The following is a 22467-nucleotide window of genomic DNA, read 5'->3' as shown; positions in this document are numbered from 1 at the left end:
ACATGTGGTTGGACACTTGTCTTGTGCTACTCCACTTTCCCCCTTTGTACTAGCTCTTCTCTCTCCTATAAATAAGAGCTCGTTTTTCTTCATTTAGCATCATTTTTCTTTGCTGTAAACTCATGTACAGCACCCACAGATAGCCAGAAACTGGCCCCATCCATCCCCATCATCATTTCCCACTTCTCCATTATCAAATTCCTCCATATTCCCTCTTCTATCACTGCTGTTTTACAGGACAGAAAGCCTATAAATTCATTACAGCACCTCCTTCTCGAGCTCTTTCTTCCATTTTAGCAACAAGAAGCAAGCCCTATCCATGTACTGCTGATCAACGATGGAGAAAGACTGATTTTCCCTCTTTCTTCTCTCATACTGTAAAGAAATCAGTTCTTATCATTGCATAATAGATAATGCATGTATGTTTGTACATCTTTGCATGATCTTGTGAGAGTGAGAATTACTTCTCCTCACTCTCAGGTTGATTGTAACTGAGCTCTTCCCTAAGGATCTTGGGTTGAGCAGAAATACATTCCTTCGGGGGGAGGGGGGGGGGGGTGTTTCCCCATCTTCAACCCTCAATCTTGTCTCCATTGCTTTTACATTTTCATGGCTGTAATTTTATGAGTAATTTTCATTTTCAGCTTTAAGTGTTCATTCTCTTTTATATTAAATCTTGAAAACAAGCAAATATCATAATTGTTAAGCATACTATGTTGTTCGGGGCGTTCATAGCCCAACATCATGGATTGACTATGATGAGACGTTTGCACCCACTTTATGTATGACCACCATTCGCAGTGTCATTCCTTTGACAACTCATTTTGATTGGCATGTGCATTAGTTGGATTTGAAGATAACTTTTTTGAATAGTGATCTTTATGAGGAGGTTTATGCACACAACCTCCTAGCTTTAATCACAAAGGCTCAGCAAAGTTTGCAGGTTGCATAAGGCTTTCTATCGTTTCAAGCCCCTACCTAGGGCGTGACATGAATGCATATTTCATTGCTCTTGGCTTAGTAATTCACATATTGAAAGCACGCTTTATGTCTGCAAAAATGGGGATAACCTCTTGGTATTCATTCTTTATGTGGATGGCATGTTGTTGACTAGACCTCATGAGACATAGATCTTAGCCTTCAAAGTTGAATTGAAGCATGCTTTTGATGTGATAGATCTTGGCGAGTTGCATTACTATCTTGACATATAGTTTACTGTAGTTGAGGGGGGCATTATTTTGTGACAGTCTAAGTACATTGAGCAGCTTCTTGATCATTTTCAAATGCAAGACTGCAAGCCTATCTCTACTCTAGTGAGATTGGCCATAAGTTTACACTTGAGGATATAGGAGATCCATTTTATGCTTCTCTTTATCAGTAGGATGTTGGCTGTTTATTATATTTGTATAATACATGGTGGGATATTCAACTTGGGGTTTCTCTTTGGCATGCTTTATGCATAGCCTTGATACTACACATTGGCAAGTAGTTAAACGTGTCTTTCATCATCTCAAAGGCACTCAGACATTGGGCTTTTTTATCCTAGAGACACTTTTCTTTGCTTTTATACATTCATAGACAATGATTGGGCCGATTGTTTTGACACACAGGTGCCTACTAGTGGTAATTGTTTCACGCTTGGTGATTCATGTATTTCTTGGCTAAGCAAGAAGCAATCTATAGTGGAGACATCTAGTTGTAAAGTTGAATACAAGGCAATATTTATAGCTACATTGGAATGTATGTGGCTCAAATGCCTCTTGGTTGATCTTAATGTGGGATAATAGTAACCCACTCCTATATATATTGATAGTCAGAGTGCCATGGCAGTTGCAAGGAATCTAGTTTTTCATGCTTGCACTAAGCACATTGAGGTGTATTATCATTATGTCAGAGAGAGGCTCCATGCGGGGGAGATTGACTTGGTTTGTGTCCCTATATAGGACAACTTGGTAGATGTGTTTACAAAATCTCTCTCCAGATGGTACTTAGTACGTTAGGGATTGTACTTTCATATCATTCTCACATAGTGGATGTGACATTCCAGTACCTTCCTCTCTCTTGTTAGAATTTACCGATTCTATGGGTAGTGTCCAATGTTTTAGCCTTTAGTTTTTTTTCAGTTCTTAGTGTGAACACAACTAAAGTTATAAGTTGTGTCACAACTCTTAGAGTTAGAGTTAGGGTCAATTAACTCTAGTTGAGTTAGAGCTAAGTCTATCTTAGATCTATCTTGCACCTTTCATTCTCATTCTTTCAGTTTAGCAAGTATACTCTACTCTTTTGCTTTAGCAGACTCTCGTTGTCTCTCTTTTCTCTCCTCCATAGTTGGTAGTCATTTTCCAATATTTGGTATTAGAGTAGGTTCTACGCGTAGATTCAGTTCAGCCATCGTTAGCCGGTGTTGCCCCGCCTAACATCCTTTCATTGTCAGCCAGCTCATTGCCTGAGGAAGAGAACGATAAGCTGCTGCTGTTTTCGGCTTGTGCACAGCCCTATGCGTAGTCCCATTATACGTAGCACGAGGAGCTATTGTTTTGGAAAAGCTCCTGTTGTTTCTGCTCTGCTCCTTATTTTCTCACCTTTGCTTGCCATATTCTCTGCCCTGCTTGCGATTTTCTGCAAACCCTAAAAAGTGCAAAAACCCTAATTTTTAGATTTGTTTTTTTTTTTCCAAAAATTATACGAATTTCCATCCATTTTGGCAATTTCTTTCCGAATCTTAGCTCGTGCCGTTTAAAATTTGGAGCTTTTGTCAAATTTTGCTCTCGGAGTTCAAATTGACAACCAATTTGAAGAAATTTCGCAATATTTTTGACATTCCTGCCAAAAATTTTGGAGCTTTTGCCCAATTTGTAGTCCCATGTGCGAATCTTCATTGGAAACATTGTCATTGCATAATTTCATAGACATTTGTGCAAGAAATTTGAGGTCTTTTGTCCTAGAGGCTCCAACATGCATCACGAGGCAGATTCCAGTTGCTGTTCGCTCTTGGCATGCACTCTAAGGTGACATTATTGCAAAAATTCAAGCTGTAAGGTACAAAATTTTTCAATTTCTTGAAATTTTAGGAGGAAAATTGGGGCTTTTTTCGTGATACGCATTTCAAGGCAGCAAACAAGTGCTACAACAGCATTTAATTGCTGTTAGAGTTAGATTGAGCTGAAAAATTTGAGAAAATTCAGTAAATTTTGGTAAGAATTGGCATTAAGTTGTTGTAATTTGTACCTTTAAGGATACACTACAAAAGTGTATTGCTGTTATTTCTTGGTTGAGTATTGATTTAGGTCAAATTGAGCACACTTTGGCATTTATGTGACAGTTTGGTAGTTGTTGCATAATCTCGAGGGGATTTTTGGTACTTTGAGGAGTACAATCTATACTTTAGCAGATAATTATTTGGCTGTAGATTTTTGTTAATTACTCACAGCATGGCACGTCAGGGACTAATGATTCAGAGCAACATTCTTGGTGTCCTCACTCAAGAAGACAAACTTGATGTATAAAACTACCCATTGTGGAGTTTTATGGTCCGCAATCTTCTTGTAGTGAAGGACTTGTGGAACTATGTTACAGGTGATTTGCAGTGGCTAGGAGGTCTTGCACCTTAAACACCTTAGCGTAACGCTAGAGGATAGGTTGTTGGCGCTGTTGCCCCTCCTCCCCCTCCTACCAAGGATTAGAGGAGATGGGCATCGAAAGATGCACATGCACTTTCTTTGATTTCCTTGTCAGTGAAAAGATCAATCATTTCAAACATCCAGCCTTGTAAGATCTCAAAATCAGCATGGGATATACTTGAGCGTATGTTTGCAACACGTAATGAGGCCAGAATATCTTATCTCTATAGAGAGTTGGCCAATGTAAATATGGATGAGGGTGATAGTAAGACAAATCACGTTACTCACATACAGGATTTGCACAAGTAGCTGCTCAATGTGGATGAAATCATGTAGGATGTTGAATCAGTAAACATCATATTGAACTCTCTTTCAGAATCAAATCTTGGTTTCCAAACCTCTTTGATGTTTCTTTGGGGAGGGGCGGGGGGGGGGGGGGGGGCAGCAGTTCCTTATATTTGTGGAGTTGAAAGGCCCCTTGTTGCAAGAGGAACAATCGCGAAAGAATGCTGCATTGCGTTCAGGAGATGTGGCTATGGTTCCCAAGTTCAAAGGAAAAGGAAAATTCAAGCAAAATGCAAAATATCAACAAAAGGGTGATGTTGGACAATCATCAAATAAGACTGTCCAAGATATAGAAAAGTCTAAAAATAAGAGAAAAATGTCATTATTGCAAGAAGCGAGGTTACTATATTGATGAATGTCGTAAGAGATTAGCCAAAGAGAAGAAAAAGGACTCCGGTTTCGCTATCCAAGAGACATTAGCCACATCATCAATAGCACCCCCTCTCCATGAGGCTTTTCGCTTGCATTGTGCCTACTTCGAACGAGTGAAGGAGAAATCCAACACTTGCAAGTGGCAATGCAAGTATTGCCCAAAGCTCCAAATCTCATCCGTTACTTGTCTTCTCATCCACCTTTGCAAATTAGGAGGGGAAGCCACACCATGTCCCGGTATTCGCGACGATGTCTATGAAGATTGTCGTCGGAAATACTTGCCATTGAAGCGATACAAAGGCCTTTCAAGGGCAAGTGAGGAGATGATCTCTCCCGATCATGAGGTCTCAGCGGATGTGGAAGACGATCCCTCTCCAATTGTCTCGGTTTCCTCTGTTGGAGGGGCCTCTTCTATCCCATCTAGAAAAAGCCATTCAAGTGGTGCATCTATGCCTAAGAGACAAGGCACTCTTGCCCAAGCAACGGGGCAAGTTTGCAGTCCTCTCTTCTTTCTCAAGGAGAGGCAAAGGCAAGCGGAAATAGAGATTGCACGCACCATAATTGAGTGCAATCTCTCTTTCCATATTCTCAAAGCGGATCGATGGAAGCGGATGGTGAAAGCCATTGCTGCTGTTGGTTCATACGAGGGATGGTATGGTGTCACATACAATGACATGCATACCAAGAAACTCGATGAGAAGAGAGAGAGAGGATTGATAAGTCCCTTGAGCTTGTGTGTGCCGGTTGGGATGCTCTATTCTATCCGATGGATGGAGTGACCGCAAAAAAAAGGGGGATCATTAACATCTTCGTCTCTTGCCCACTTGGCACATACTTCCTATGAGCGGTGGATCCAGGCACAAGGGGAAGTAGAACCACGGGCTCGTTCATGTATCGACACATACGACAAGCCATCATTGAGGTAATACTTCTAAATCCATTATTTTGTAATCTCTTCTTTTAACCTCCCAAATTTATTCTAATTTCATCGTGTATAATCTTGTAGGTTGGGCCACAAAATGTGGTGCAAGTTGTCACGGACAACGCCTTGAATTGTGCATCTATGGGGCGGAAACTTGAGACCGAGTTTCCGTCCATAGTATGGACACCATGCGCTACACATTGTCTAGATCTTCTTATGGAAGATATAGGCAAGTTTGAGTGGGTGGCGAGGATTGTCAACGATGCTTGCACAATCGTTGGCTTTGTCAACTCCAAGGTCCGAGTTCTTACGATATATCGCTCATACTCAGACTTGGAGTTGAAGAAGCCCTCGAAGACTTGGTTTGCGGCCATGTGGCTTCTCCTTGAGCGTCTCTATGATGTTCGCAATAAGCTATAAAAAACAGTTATGTCAGATGAGTTTAAGGAATGGCTTGAAGGGCAGTCCATATCAAGCCAAGTGGAAGCAAAGGTCGTTCAAAGGCTTTGCTTAAAGGAGAAAATTTGGATGGATGTGAGGGGCATTATCATTGCCGTCACTCCGATCTACAAGGTGCTTCGCATGATAGACATGGAGGGGGCTACTATTGGCCTCCTCTATCATCTTATGGCGGATGTGATGGAGGAGATACAATCATTGACCATCTTGGATGGGGGCCTCTTCTTCATAGTATTGTTTTTATTTTTATTTATTTTTAATGATTCATGCTTCTTTTTAGTTTTAGAATCTATATTTCATATTGTCTCACACTTTCTTTTCAAATTTCACCTCTAAATCTCTCTCTAAATCTCTATCATCTTATACCTACTATAGTGATGTCTTGGATACCACCCCTAAAAGAAATGGCATTCTCTTTTCGACAAAGAAAAGATGGGAGTGAAGCGATCCATACATGGCTTTGCGGCACGTGCAGGCACTTCGCAGAGATAGAGGGGGGAAGTACATGTCTTGTGCTTTTGAGACATTTGCTTGGTCATGGCATTATGCATCAAGCCACTGTTAGAATGACTCCTCTTCAGAATGGTGTTGCTGAAAGGAAGAATCGCACTCTTATGGAGACAATTCGTTGTATGCTCAACAGCAAGGGACTGCCTTATAAATTTTGGTTAGAAGGCCTTTAGTGTGTAAATCATGTGTTGAATCGTGCATCCACTAAGGCACTAAAGAAAATCACCCCGTTTGAAGCTTGGCTTGGCAAGAAACCCAAGGTTGACTACTTTCAAGTGCTTGGTTGCATAGCCTATGTACATGTTTTGAAAGAGCTTTGTGGAAAGCTTGATGATAAGGCTGTAAAATGCATACTTATTGGCTACAATTCGGTGTTGAGTAGAAGCGGAACCAGAGAGAGCACACACATTAATCGAGGTGTTGAATAGTGTTGAAGAGTGAGGGAGTGTGAGAGTGAGTCAACGGATAGGTGTGTACCAGTGTGGTACACAGAAAGAATAAAAGAATGTATTTATACTTAGAGCACGCTGGGAAAAACAGCCTACTATTGATGCTTCAAACATATTCGACAGCCTACTACCTTTTCCATAATGGCTCCATGGCTGATCCTTCTTCTCAGCCTTCATTTCCACCATCTAAAAATACATTACAGCAGTCTACTCAGCCTGTTTTACAGCCACAACATCATCATAATACCTTGTTTGAAGAGCAGCCCCCTATTCTAGATCAATTGGAGTATGGGCTGAAATTCAGCAGCCTAAAAGAGTCCCTCACTGGCTGTTAGACACTGTTAGGGACAGCAAACAGCCTCTTCCTTTGGCTGCCTGTACACGAGCCTCTACTTGTAAGGATCAAGGTAATCTTCTTGCATGTTCATTGGTGGCTACAACATGTAATGAAGAATCTCTATGTTATAAAGATGCTTTTTTAGATGTTTGTTGGGTGGAAGCAATGAATGCAAATATTGATTCTATCCATTAGAATAACATTTGGGAGCTATGTGACTTACCTCATGGCAAGCATGTCATAGGTATCAAATGGGCTCATAAAATTAAAAGAAAGTTAGATGGTTCTATTGACAGGTACAAAGCCTGCCTTGTTGCTAGGGCTATGCCCGACAACAAGGAATCGACTCTGAGGAGACTTTTGCCCCTACCTCTCGCATTACTATTGTCAAGAGTATTATTATTTTTTGAAGATAATTGAATTAGATAGTGAAGAGTTACATTAGACTATCAGGTCAACATTCTCTCTTTCGCTTTTACTTTCTATTTTATGAGTCTATCATGTCAGCATACTTTGTCTCTCCCACTCTCTGTGTAACTAGTATTTACATAAGGCCTGTAGGCTCTCAGGACAACCAGAAGAACCTATTACATGAACAATACTAATATATCACACCGAAGGAATAGTTGGAGTAGAGCGAATAATCGCCAGCCAGGGAGCAACAATATCCGGAAGAACCAAGTCCGCTAATATCATAGAGGAGATTTGCCATAACACTATTCCACACACACGAGCCACATGCCCATGGATGCCCAATGTTGAATTGAAAATAAAGGCATTGCGAGTACGCCATATATGCCATAGGGCTGTCCATCTAAGGAAATGAAATAGACAGGAACAATCCGAACTCAAAGAGGGCATTGATGACATATTTCCCATAATCCAGGAACGAACTGATAGGCAGTGCTGAGTCACCGAGGCCCACACGCGAGAGATGAAATTCCAAATATGACGCGCAACAGGGCAGGAGACAAAGAGGTGAAGCAATGTCTCATCACATGTAGTGTAGAAAACACAACGCCCAGCAGAGATCTTTCGGGCACGGAGCACTTTTCCCGTTGGAAGACCCCCAATGAGGAGCTGTCACATGAAGACTTTTCCTTGATACGGGACCTTAGACTTCCAAAGCTGGATAAATCTTTCTCCCCACTTCTTATTACTGTCCCTACAATGCCATAATCTATTCACTTTTCCCATTACCCATCTCTTGGCCTCCACCATCTAATGATATATCTGATTAGCTGACCTCTTCCCAAAATCATCAGATAGCACAAACATCCAGTCACGCCAAGGATCCAAAGGCTGTAACGTAGGCAAAGGAAAGAACCTCTGAAGACTGCCTTGTATGGATGACCAAGTGTCCCTGTATCCACGAGGCACCCCAAAGTACTGACGAATATGCCTAAAGGAATAAAGACGGGGCTGCCCAAGAATAACGCCATCACCGACCGTCTTCAACCCCAACCTAGCCATCCGATTGAACTTGTCTCGTTGCAAATCTTTTTGTGGCCAATCCAACAACTTTGAGGAAGCCAATATTTCATCTTGCAACGAATTTTCCTCTTTACAAATATCCGAGGGACTCCAAAGTGCAAAACGAAGCAACTCCTGCCAAGAAGCTATCAAATGAGAAAGGAGAAAAGATTGGGAGACCTTTAAAGGCCTTGTAGAATTAAGCGCATGCCACCAGGAAGCGTGAATAACCGTGCTACCATGAGAGATGCCAGTCTTTTCTATGAAGAATTTGGCAATATCTGACCAAGGATGATACCGTGCTACCATGAGAGATGCCAGTCTTTTCTATGAAGAATTTGGCAATATCTGACCAAGGATGACACTGAATACATAGACTCTGCAACAAGGATAGCCTCAAAGCGGCCATATGCAAATTGACATCTAGCAAAGCTGCACCCCCAATCCTTTTCGGAGTGGTCACATGATGCCAGGAGATCCATACCTGTCCCAAACGATTACCTTTATTTTTCCAGAGCATAAATCTGATAGGTTGAATCAAATCCAAAATGGACTTCTTAGTCCAAGGAAGCAATGGCAGAAAGAATGAGATCATACTGATCATAATACATTGAGCCACTTTTAGTCTAACATGCAGTGGCCAAGTGTGGGATTTCCAGTACATGAACGTGTCATGAATTTGGGAGGCCATCCAATCTAGCAATGCTCGGGGAGCGACCTCCACACCAATAGGATATTCCAAATGTCTAGTTATATTACCCCTTGTGATCACAATCCCATTCCAGCCCAAGGCCCGTCAGGAGTATTATTACCCTTGCTGCCCACTTTCATTGGGAGGTGCATCAGTTGGATATCAAGATGGCATTTCTCCATAGATCTCACTGAAGAGGTATATGTTTCTCACCCTCCAAGATTTGCAGTTAAAGGTTGTGATCATAAAGTCTGCCCTCTCCAGAAGGCTTTGTATGGTTTAAAGCAAGCTCCACGAGCTTGGTACACTCACATGTATTCTTATCTATTGCATCTTTGATTTTAGAATAGCCCTACCGACACTACTTTACATTCAACAATAGGGATCTAATTTTATTATTCTTGTGCTTTATGTTGATGATGTGCTTGTCATTGGGACTAATGCTAGTCAAATTGTAGCATTTAAGTCTGATTTACAGCAAACATTTGCTATGACAGATCTTGATCTACTTCACTATTATTTAGGTATCCAATTTGCCACTATTGAGGGGGGCATCATTATGATACAATCTAAGTAAATTGGACAGCTTCTTCAGCGTTTTTAGTTTGAGGATTGTAAGCCGGTGTCTACTCCCTTGGAGCCTAGTTTTAGATTCACTTCTGATGGTGGTAGTGGTCCTTAATACTATTTTATATCAGCAGGCTGTTGGATGCTTGATTTTATCTATGTTACACGAGGCCTTATCTTCAGTTTGTTGTGTCCCAATTGAGTAGATATATGCATAGCCCTTTAGTACTTCATTGGTAGGCATTGAAGTGTGTCTTTCGGTATCTTAAAGGCACCTAGCATCCTGGCCTTTTCTACAAGGTTGATTCTTCACTCTCTTTGCATGGATATTCTGATAGTGATTGGATTAGATGCTTAGATTCTCGTATCTCTCATAGTGGCAACTATTTCTTCTTGGGTACATGTCTTGTTTCTTCATTCAGCAAGAAACAAACTATGGTTGCTACTTCCAGTTAGGAAGCTGAGTACTAAGTAGCTTTCACAGCCACAGCGGAGTGTGTTTGGCTTCGCAAGTTACTTGTAGATCTTCATGTGTGCTAGATGGCTCCAACACTTATCTACAGTGATAGCCAAAGTGCTTTGGCCATTGTATAGAACCTAGTGTTTCATGCCTGCACAAAGCATATAGAAGTTTATTATCATTATGTTTGTGAGCGGATGTTAGCTGGAGAAATAGAGTTGTGTTATGTACCCACTGAAGACAACTTGGTAGATCTTTTCATGAAGGCTCTTCCTCAATCAAAGCTCCAAGCTTTTTGGCAAGCCTTGAACTTGATTTCATTTATCCTGTGATCTTTCATACTATGTATTTTCATAGGTTGCTGTAACCACTTGGATGAACTTGTGCAACCATGACCTTATATTTTCATTCATTTTCTAGGATTTTGCTATTTTTCCTAGATTAATCCGTCCATTTCATGTAGGGGAGTTTGTAGGTGATCTTGTGGACTACGCGTTGATGCCCTTTGATCCATGTTCTGGGATCTCTAAGCATTTAAACTATCATTAAATGTAGTTGTTGCTCTTGGTGTCACTTAGTGCCAAGCACTAAGTGACACTAGGGTTAGGGTTTATTTTAGGTTTTCCTATGATGGTTAATCCATTAGGGTTTCATATTTTATTATTTAAAGACACTTTGTGCCTTATTTTGGACGAGTGTGGTATTATTCAATGTGATCGCCTAGAGCGTTGTACTCTCTCTCACTCACATTAATTCATTGCTTCTCATTCGTGATTGAGTATTTTGTGTATCGATTGATTTTTTCAGAGCCATCTTTGTATCAATTTGTTTGAAACTAAAGCAATTTCTATTTTTCTTATATTTATTGTATATTCTTTACTCCTTGCTTGGGTGGATCTTGAGCTGTCTTAACCGGCAGTTCTTTACCACCACTTCACTTTACTTCTTGTCCCCTTTCCCTTGTCATTGACACCCACAAGTGGTTGGGATAGCTTGTTTGTTTTGTGAGAGGATCTAACCGTCCCTTTTTCATTCTCTCCTTGGGGTATAGTTTCTCGATTAGTTGCAAACCATATATCCCCCCCCCCCCCCCCCCCAAAAAAAGAAAAAGAAGTTTCATTTGTAGGTTGTGGTAGGCCATTGTGAGGACCCTTTGTCCATTGCCTTAGCCTCTTCGGGGTGATCACTTGGGCTCCCTTGGCAAGATAACTGTCACCTTTGTAGTCTTGGTAGACCATTGTGTAGTTGATATGCAACCTTTGTTCAATGCCTTGGCTGCTTTGGGGTGGGATGCATTGGGGTGAAAATGGGCTTGAGCATTTCTTCCAGCCTTTCTTGGTTTCAGTTTTTGTCCTAAGAAGGGATAATGAGCTAAAAATGCATTACAAATTGATTAGCTCTTTCAAACAGCCCCTAATATGTAAATTACCAAAAGTTTCATTAAACATTGTGCGGTCCTAGAGAGTTTGTGTGTCCCATAAACACAGCCGTAATTTGGGAGGATCCTTTTGCATCTTAAAATAGATAGGCTGCTCACAATTCAACCTATCCTTTTGTACAAGTTTCCCACTCTATCGTGCAGATTTCAGCTATTAGCTATCTACGATGTGTTGTCCAGCCATCATTGATTGCAGCCTATCACCTTCCAGCCCCAGGTGGCTTGTTTCCAGCCATCGCCTTTTTCTCTGGAGGTCTCCATTTGTTGTGTCATCATAGCACCTGATCAGCCTGCATATTCAGCATCTAGTGCAATTGACAGGTTGCTGCCATCTCTCCTACTAGGCGACTACCATCTCTCCAACCAGGCAACACGTTATTGCCATCTTTCCTAATAGGCGATTGTTGCAATACTTGCGTTTTTTTTGTCCAATAGGCCTCTTACATCAGTACACACCTCTCTTGTTGTCACCTAACAACTCTACCTTGGGTGATTAGTTTTTAGCCTATTTGGGTGGTACATTGTTGCATTTACCAGATTTTAGCCTCTCCAAATGGATCCATTTTGGTGAGCAGTCTACTACCCTTCCACATTCAACACTCTTTCAACTCCGATTAGTGGTTACATTACTCCGGATCCGTCTCCAATGGATGTCACTCACTGACATCATTTGCTGCTTTGTCCTTGAGCATTTGGCAAAGCATTTTGTACATTGTTCTATTCATCTACAGCATTGATTCATTCCCTTGAGAGTTCTCTTTTTTTCTTTGTTTGTCAGTGTCTTTGCATTTTGAGTTTGAGTTTTGAGTTTTGTATTTAGGGTTTTCATTTATTGTGTTATTGTTCGAGGTATCGTGTTTAAGTCGTGGTTGTACATTCTATGTTTTCTTTGCACAAACCTTAGTATATCTTCACATGATCCACTTCTGAGACGGGCCATTAACACACTGCATTGGGTATGGAAGACTCAATAACTTCTAGATGAAGAAACACGGATGTTGATGGAGAAGCTACTGCTCTTGTCACACTAGAGCCCCTCATAGTTTTCATCTTCTTTGCATCCTTCTTATCCTTGTCGGGGTAGTCATTCTTCCAATGACTTGTCTTACCACGTGCGACAAGTAGACTATGTCTTTCTTGATTTTATCATGCTTTTGTCTTTCTTGGTTTTATCATGCTTCTTCTTCTTGTCCTTCCCTTTCTTTTGGGAGCTTTGACTTGTGAGAGCCCTTGACTTGAATTAAGTGTCTTAAATTGCTCTTCCTAATCCAACACCATAGGAACAAGCTCTTCCCATTTAATAGTGTTGGAATGCCTCAAGGTGATCAAAGCAGAATAAAATGCACCAAATTGGGGAGGCAATTGTGACAAAAAAGTCACTACCATATCTTTTGACAGAATAGAATCTGCATTTGCAATTGCTCATGTTGGTGTTTCTGCCAACATTGCCACCTAGCCTTTAGATGCATTAAAAAACAGGAAGTAGCGGAAAAGGACAACAAGGTAGATCTAAGGTGCCTAAGTGGGGCATAACACACATCTATCTAGATTGTCTTAGACAAGAATCTTCAGGTAGCAAGGACATCCTTCCCATGGTGCCAAATTCATGCCGGGAGTGGGAATACATACCATAAGAACAAAGATGCAAAACAAACAGTAGATTGAACTGAAACTTGGAAGCATCCCCCTACCACAAAGAAGTTGGTGCCTTTTTTATTAGCCCATAGAGACCTACTGATTGTCTTTTGCTAAATAGGTAATGAAATAAGAAAACCATCATTATAGTCTTGACCTTGTATCAACTCATTTGATATAAATATAGAGACAGAAATAAAATGGTTTAAGGTTTCATTGTCTTTGCTTTTATTATACAGTTTGAGTGGAAGTTTTTTTCAAGCCTATGAGTTTTGAAGCTAATCTTGTGTTAATACCCAGGTTAATGCAATTTAGATTGAACCATGAGTGGGGCTCAGCAGTCAGTTCATGATGTTGATCCTCATCTTGGCAATCAGCACTGTTAAAACGTTTCTAAAACAATGTAGTGTCTCTTATGATTTGTAGAATGTAATGGTGCTCGAAATCTGCACATTACATGCCATGCTGCAAGTAAATTTCATGAAAGAAAATTCCAAGTGTCATTACGTTAGTAAGGCAGCTCTAATATATGATCTCTGTCATTGAAAATGATTTATACTGTCGAACCTTCATAAATAATGGTCATTCTAAGCCACACTGTTTAGCGAGATTCATTGTTCATGTATGCTATTTCAGACTTCAAATAAAGATGCTGATGCACTTGCTAATGCTGCAACTGAGCTGCCCGGTAGTTTCCCAAGACTTGATCTATAGCTATATTTTTTTGAAGATGATTGCTTGTGTGTATAACGTTGGCTGTATTTTTGAAACATGGTTTCTCTTGAAAGTGGACAAACTTGTTAGTTCGTCCAGGTCTAGTATTGTGAGAATGGCTGCATCGACAGCTGATGAAACTCAAACCTATGAGAAGTGCAAGGTCAGACTTTCGAAAAGAAATTATTCCATTTCTTAATTCCTTGTGGACAAGCTGAAGTTCATTTAGTTTATGTTAGAGAACTAAGAAATTTCAGGTACTTATATTGGAGTTGTAGCAGATAATCAATGGTATGGAGGGTACAAAGTTTGGGCCTTCTTGCGACAAGGGTGTGCCAAAGCAGATGGGTAATGCCCCTTATTCCAGTGACAAAGAAAAACAGGTACAGTCTTTTAGTCCTATGAAGTGTGATGAAATATCATTTTCATCAACATTGGTCATCATTGTTGGGTTGGTTTTATGCCAGAACATATTTCAGCTTGAATTTCATGGTGCAACTAAAGGTATTCCTGGCAAGGCCGGTGTTGGTGCTCTTCTTCGCCAACTGGATGGTGGTGTGGTAAGTCTGGATAACCTTTGCACCTGTCCTCAGGTTAAGTGTGCTTGTGTATCCTAATATCTGGCTATTTCAAATATCATCTGCAAATGTACTATAAGTGATGCTGCTTGTTGCTAAGTGATCATCTTTAACCAAGCCTTCTTTAAACACTTAACTCTTTGTAGCATATTGGGTTATGTATAAGACACTAGATAGGTGTATGTGGGTTGTCATCAACTACAAGCTAGTGTCTGGTCCTTGGATGATGCAAAATACTCGTGCTCTTATGTAAACTATGTAGATGTGTGTGCGAGCATGAGATGCATGATGTGCTCTCAGAGGCGCACAGTGGAATTGCTGGTGGGCACTTTAGCGGAGACACAACGACCCGTAAGGTGCTGCAGTCTCAACTATGGTGGCCAACGCTGTGTCGTGATGCAGCACGATTCGTTAAGCATTGTGATGAGTGTCAGTGGACAAAGGTCCCGATTCGCAAGGATCAAATGGAGTTAACCCCAATCCTTGCACGAAAACCCTTCGAAAAATGGGGAATTGACTTCATAGGACCCATCAGCCCAGCTGCACAGTATTCACAGGCCAAATACATCATCGTGGCCACAGACTACCTAACAAAATTTTCTTGTTTCTGTTTGTGAGGGTTCTCAGGCTTTTTCCTTGTAACTTAAGAGATCATTTTTGAAAATAAATGCAGTTAAATGCAGTGTTATTTCCATGCTCGAGTGCCTTTTAACATTGAGATGCTGCTGGTTAAACAAATGCAGCATTTTGAATATAGACAAGGATTGGGAACCATGACACGCAATGCTGCTCATTATCATGCGCTCATTTTTGGACTGCGGATGGCCCTTGATCATGGTGTTTTTGATATAAATGTGCAAGGTGACTCAGATCTTGTTTTCAAGCAGGTACTAAATTGCATATTTCTGCTATTTGATTTATTTTATTTCCTTTGTTCAGGTTGAATATTTTTGCAGAGGGTTTTCTTTGGTTTCATAGGGACATATTTAAGGGCTGGACTTTAGGATCTTCACATGCTGCAGTTGTATTCAAGGAACTATTTTCTGAGCATCTGATACAAGGTCCTGGTTCTAAATGATATGTGGGTTCAGATAATGGGCAAGTGCAAGACAAAAAATAAGAGTTTGCAGTCATTGTGGACAGAGGCAAATGATCTGTTGAAGAGATTCACAAGGATCACTGTCAGCCAAGTGACCAAGGTATTCATGTTTTGGTATTTTGCTACCTTTCTTTTATGATTACTTATGCAAACGTGTCAAACTTGGAATATATTAAATGTCTGAAAACTTCTCCTGTGAAAATTTGGGTAATGTTTTTCTGTGCCATCCACTTAAAGTGTCATGCTTTTGACCATAAAGTTCAAGCTACTGACATGTATGATTTCCAAGCTAGGAGCTTGTTTGTGTCTCTCTCAGTCTCCTGACTGCAGTTTCTCTTGCACATTCTTTTTGTCTTTGGGCACCCAGCCTCTTCACAGAGTCATGGAAGGAAATGGAAAGGCTATGGTAATCGATGGGTTTCAAGGATGATTAGGAGCAAGGCATGTTAGGACACAAGACTGTGTTGTATTGTGCAAATATAGTATAGCTTTGTGCATTGACCCATGCACCAACAGCTGACCTCCTGCTCACCCAGGTGTACTACATACACTTCTTTTTATTTTTCATGAAACCACTGTTTGATGCTATTCAAGGATGATTATGTCATGGCACGAGATTGTATTGTCGATATGTATTGTGCTAATATACCATAGCTTTGTGCATTGACACATGCACCAACAGCTGACCTCCTGCCCACACAGGTGTACTGGATACATTTCTTTTTATTTTTCTTGAAACCACTGCTTGATGCTATTCAAGGATGATTATGTCATGGCAGGAGATTGTACAGTCAATATGTATTGTGCAAATATACCATAGCTTTGTGTATTGACACATGCACCAACAGCTGACCTCCTGCCCACCTACACGTACCACATACACTTCTTTTTATTTTTCATGAAACTACTACATTGTATTATCTGCAGTGTGAAGACAACCATAATCAAAAGCATTAGAAAAACAGAAAAATGTCATGAAGTCTAAAGCAGTCATAAAGTGACTGCGGTAGAGATCTTATGGAGAGCATGACTGAAAACTGGAATTGCGAGAAGCTATGGTTATGTGATTTTGACACAGTCCAAACTATCCAAAAACTCATCCAAATGTAGAAGTGGGAAAATCTCCTTAAAGCTGTAGGGATGATTCTAAAGAACTATGAGTTCATGCCAAACTCCCAGAAATGGAAGCACAACCTCAGGAGAAGTTTGCTTTACAAAATTCCCTTGATAAAACTTCTGCACTGTAAAGGCTTTTGGATGATCCATCCAAGAAGAAGGGATATGCTAGTAAACTGATTTTTCTTGCAAAGATAGTGGTCTCCTAGGGCAACATGATGCAAACTCCAACCCAGTAACTTGAATTCGGAATGTGGTTGAGGAACTTGCTGAAAAGGTCTGACAAGTTTTTCTTATCGTTCTTTTAAACCAGCCTGTAATGCATTCCCAAACCTGATTGTGTGCAAGTAATAGGAAAAAGGGTTACATATCCATTTGGCATTGTCATCAACCACATTTTGCACATAGATATTTCCTTCATTGCAAGTCTCTATGAGGTCCTTGATAGCTTGAGGTATTTACTCCAATATAACCATTCAAGTTGTATAGAATTCCCTTCTTGTGTCTGCTTGCCTGTCCATTTTAGATCCATCTAGATTTGCTCCAAGTTCATAATTAGCTTAGTGGATAAAAGACATTCATAAGTGTGAACTGGCCAGAAACCCGCTATTGTTATGACATAGTCCGATTTCCAAGGCTTTGGTTTACATAGCACTATGCATTGCAGCCTGCATTGACCAAGGCTGGTTCTGGTCTATGATTTAACCACCAAAGAAGCTGTCATAAGTAGCTGATGGCAATGGATGCCTGAAATTATAAATATCCTCATGCATTTTTGTAGAGCTGTAAACACATTGCAGTCTAATCCCTTTCTTCTATGTTGTAGTATGCTAGAAAATCTTAATTGCCTTAGACATTGATATAAGCTACTACTATTAAGTGCACTATTTGGAGTAATTTATAAATGAGAAAACACTGTTGTAAGCTAGTATCAAGTGCACCATTTGGAGCAAGCGATAATTGAGAAAACATTGGTATAAGCTGTTAATACCAAGGACACCGTTTGTAAGTGAACATGTAAAGGCCATTTTGAAAGCTGCAAGTAGTCACATCATTGGGGCGTTTACGTCAGTGAATTATCTATCTATAGAGTATCCCAAATGACAAGTATTATGGTTTATAGGCAGAACCTCTCCTAAGAATACAGAACCATGTAATTGACACCTATGCATTGTACTTAGTTTTGACATAGAATTGTCAATTCTCAAACAAGCAGGTAAGCCAAAAGTCTCCAATCCTTGTATGAAAGCCTAGGCATCTTGTCCATCATTACTAGGCACAAAAAAGGAAGCAACTACCCTCTGAAGTGCTTGACATTCCATGAGAGTAATCTCATGGTCTAGTGCTTAACCTCTTAGCTTGGCATGGCTGTGGTGCCACCTTGTAGCTTTTTTGCCTTGTTATGTATTGAGGCTTGATCTCCTGCCCTCTCTTAGATCATATCATGGATATTGAGCATAGATGACAAGGTGGTATGAAGGAATGTTTGGATAGTGCAAGAGAAACACAGAGTGTACAACAAGCACAGGGTGCAATGTAGAACTCAAGATGAACAGAACTCAAAAGATGAATGAAGAATGAATGTTGTATGCTGAATATGCTACAAAGGGGCCTTAAAACTCCACGTCTTGAGGAAAGGGGATGAGGTGAGCTGAGAGTGGTGGTGGAGACGCTGGGAGTAGCTCGGAGAGCGTGCCGCACTCTATATGGATTTGGCAACATAGCAGCAGCAGTCTACCAATGTTGGATGATGATGGCAGCAAAACGCAGGTCCAGCAGCAGTCAACAGAAGGTATGGTGCAGGCGATGAGGATGTCATCACTCTAGCTGACTCCAAAAGCTGGGCAGCTGTTGGGCTGCCTGCGGTGACTGAAAATGCAGGTGGTGATGAAGGTGGCAGCTGGCTGGAACCTCTGGGCAGTAAAACACAGATGGCAGCTGATGTTTGGAGGTTGTGGACAGCAGGGCAGCCTGCTGGAGACTGAAATGCAGCAGTGGGAGCAGTCAAGATCAGGTCACCCACTAGTAGAAAGGTCGCTTGGCTAAGGACAGCAGCTGGACAGCAGATGGGCAGCAGCCAAGAAGGTCCTCCACAAATGGTGATGTCCTCTGGATGGGTTGCAGGCAGTTGTGTGAGGGAGAGAGGCTGATTGTTGATGGCTGTGAGTGGTAATGATCAAGGATGAAGGGATGCACAAGCATAAGAGGATTTTGGTGTATTAGTTCGATTGTAAAAAATACGCCCATTATTTTGTGTAATTCAGCATTAAATGCCTTTAGGGGCTGTTTCAAGAACTAATTAGAGGCTATTGCACATTAATTATGTACTACTGTAAACTCTAATATTAATGGCTCACCACCCACCCTTAGGCCCAAAAAGGGCCGGTGCCCAAGAGAGTAAGACACATCTCTGCACTTTTTTAAAGAAGCCAAGCCATGACGATCAAAGCAAGGTTACCACAATGGGCTGCCCAAGGGCCTACCATAATCACAAAAGTGATGGATAACGTCTTTGCAGCACCCCAGTTTGATGGGTCTTAGATCTTTCTTTTCTTTTCTGTTTTGATCATCAATATACAAAAGCGCATAGTCGACCCCCTCTAAAGTAAACTTTGACATATTTACCATGGTAGGGCTTTCCAGAGGCGAAAGACCTTTGCCTCATTGCAAAAAATAGTAAACCTAGGTAAATGAGCCAGATGGACTTTCTCATTGAGGTAACCATTCAGAAAGGTACTTTTGATTTCCATTTGATATATGGGCTATCTATGGTGAGAGACTAATGCAAGAAGAAATTGGAAGGACATCGACCACATTGTAGGAGGAAAGGTTTCCTTGTAATCAATACCATGCTTTTGGTAAAACTGTCACACAACAAGACAAGCCTTGTATTTATCTTAAGTCTCATTAACATTAAGCCTCATATGAAAAATCAATTCATACCTATGACCTTCTTGTAATCTAGATGATCCAACGAGGCACTATGTGATTTGTCATGAAGATTATCACAAATAAAGTGATAGGTGCGAGCCTAGCACAACGTTTGTGTCTCTTTGAGATGGAATCCAATGGAAGGATCCCAAAATCTTACATGGTGTGTTGGTACCAATGATGTAATGAGGGCAAGAAGATTCAATGCAATCTTAAAGTTGAAATGATCAAAATATTACTAAGTAGATCCATACACTATTGACTAGGTGTTTCCAAGAGGTGGGTTATTGATTTGCATCAACAAGTAATTAGGCATTTTTTAGAGGGTGATTGGTCACTCATATTTCCTTAAAAGATAAGGTTTTTCAATGGAGGATCATAACAAGTGCTCTGTTTGATGGTGGCAAGTTAAAGAAGAAAGAAGTAATGAATGGTAACTATAAATGCGAGGACGAGGATTGCCTTGTTTATCTGTTCCGAAATGGTTGCATTGCACAACAAGTCTGGCTCCTAGATAATCAAAGATGTAGGGGAAAGTAACGAGTACAAGAAGCTTGCAATTCATTTTGTCAGGTTGTTTGCATTATAGGCAATATGGGAAGGTAGAGTTGTTTGTGATCCTTAATACGTTCAAACCATAAAGGTAGTGTCTTTTTGTATCTAAAACTAGTGGTTTTGACAAACCATTAGTCTTTGAATACCTTTTTTGAATGTTTTAATGATATAATGAAATATAGAAAATAAGTGAGGAATTTCATTATTGATGCTAAATAGGTGAAGATCATGCGCTTAGCTTCATTGAAGTTCTAAGCTATAATATGGGGCATATATGTTCTTTGGAAAACTCTACAAATTAGGAGTTAAGAATCTGCTTGAGGAGTTCTAGATCGAGAGAAAAATAGAGAGACAAGGGGAAAAAGAAGTGGTGGTGGTGGATATGACGGTAGGGTGGTGGTGATCATAGCAGCTAAGAGACATGTTTCTTTGAGTTTGAAACTTACGAAACGTTTCTTAAAATATGAAACGTTTCTGATAGTAAAAAACGTAGGTGTTTTTATTTATTTTTAATTTTTTTGGTGAGTTGGAGTCCAAAACATGTTTTTTTGACAAAAAACTATCAGGCAATGTTAAACATGATGATGACGATGTGTAATGACTCACGAGGGCTCAAGATTTTGGATGAGAGACTGATTTTTTTGTGATTTTGTTTAGTTATTTGACTTTGTCAATCTAGTATCCATTCTTATCTTGAGATTTGAATATTATACGACTTTAGTCTCATTTATGAGTTATTTATGATATATTACGATTCATTCTCGATTTTGACATTTTGTTAGTTTGTTTTGAAATGAGAATCATGACGTTGCAACTTGACTTAGTCCGTATTATAGGTAGACTATTTACATGTTAATTTCAATTTTCTTTGTATGATATGTATGAATCATAATGTTTGACTTCTAAACCATAGTATAGATTGTCCAAAGACTAACTTTGATATAAGTGACAAGTCAATAATGGATCATGGATATGTAACGCATAATGTATTATTCTCAATTGACTCTATTATCACTCAAGCTCAATTAGCCATTCTTTGTTTAAGAGAGAGTTCCATAGAGGTTTAGAATCTCTTTTCCCAGTCAAAACTATTTAAAATCCCTATACAAAAAAACCCGCATTTCTTATTTTACCCCCTCTTGAAAGAAACTTACAAAACACATTTCTAATGTTTCATTTCTAAACGTTTCTAACGTTTCTGACTGCTATGGTGGTGATGGGGTGATGGTTGCAATGACAAGGGTGGAATAAGTGGACTATGTGAAACAAAAAAAGGGAGTTGCCTATATGTATGTGAATATACAAGTAGAGAATATCTAGATATTTAAGAGGACATGGAAAGGGATGTGGTGGATAATGTAGTAGCTACCTCAACCTTCCAATATTCACTACACTTTGTGTGTGTATGTGCATGCACGTGTGTCTGAGTTGTCTTTTGAAATGAAACATTCAACCATGGAAAGAGAATGATTAGGAATGATATGCATGACTAAGAAGTTTCAACAATGCTTTCTTGCCATCTGATTCACCATGTAGACCATCAAGCTTTTCTTTACTTAGTAAACAAAGCATGCGCTATAAGATGTATAGCTAGATTACCTGAACATCAAAATTAGAAAATATATTCTGCATCTATACGACCTCACATGTTTCCATAGTAGCACCTTTGTAGTCAACGCTTATACTAGAAAAGGAAACCATAGGCAGAGAGGTGTTGGATGAGGATAGAGAGGGCTTTGTTGGTGTAGGAGGCTCCATAATGTCCTACTCATCAAATACAATCTCTATCCTAACCAATAACTTTGTGGTATGGGGATCATAAAAATGGTAGGCCTTGGATGTGGAAGAGTATTCTATGATTACAAAAAACTCTGCTTTAGGCATGATCTTACCCATCCCATCACTAGGCATGCATGTGCACATGACACCCAAAGATACGAAGGTGGAAAATAGAAGCTTGAGTACCATGAAATGCCTTGAAGGCGTCTTGACTCTTGTGAGAGATGCCATTGTCAAGCACAAGTTCAGTTCTTCTTAGATATATTTTGCGGTTATCGCGTTAATAGATTGGGTGTTTCTTTGTGCCTTGCTAGTCTCAATGAATGTGCCTTTGTCTTTGTTTTTGCCTTTTCCTTGCTTTCTCTCTTGGGAATTGGAAACAAGAGTCCCCTCTGAATATGGCAATGAGGGCTTCTT

General features: G+C 40.2%; 1 protein-coding gene across 1 annotated transcript in view; it reads left to right on the top strand.

The window, feature by feature from the left end:
• Positions 1-22467, top strand: part of LOC148038221 (uncharacterized) — a 188575-nt gene that overhangs the window by 98083 nt on the left and 68025 nt on the right. The window contains exons 5-10 of the mRNA XM_087670088.1: positions 13915-13966; positions 14067-14155; positions 14274-14375; positions 14460-14552; positions 15314-15457; positions 15662-15769. Of these exons, the coding sequence (XP_087526214.1) occupies positions 13915-13966; positions 14067-14155; positions 14274-14375; positions 14460-14552; positions 15314-15457; positions 15662-15769 (588 nt within the window). The remainder of the gene's footprint in view (positions 1-13914; positions 13967-14066; positions 14156-14273; positions 14376-14459; positions 14553-15313; positions 15458-15661; positions 15770-22467) is intronic.

The sequence above is a fragment of the Lygodium microphyllum genome, chromosome 3 (assembly GCF_053477565.2).
Source record: "Lygodium microphyllum isolate KBCC chromosome 3, Lygodium_microphyllum_v1.1.10, whole genome shotgun sequence".
In the NCBI taxonomy this organism is placed as follows: Eukaryota; Viridiplantae; Streptophyta; class Polypodiopsida; order Schizaeales; family Lygodiaceae; genus Lygodium; species Lygodium microphyllum.
This window is presented reverse-complemented; position numbering and strand designations above follow the sequence as displayed.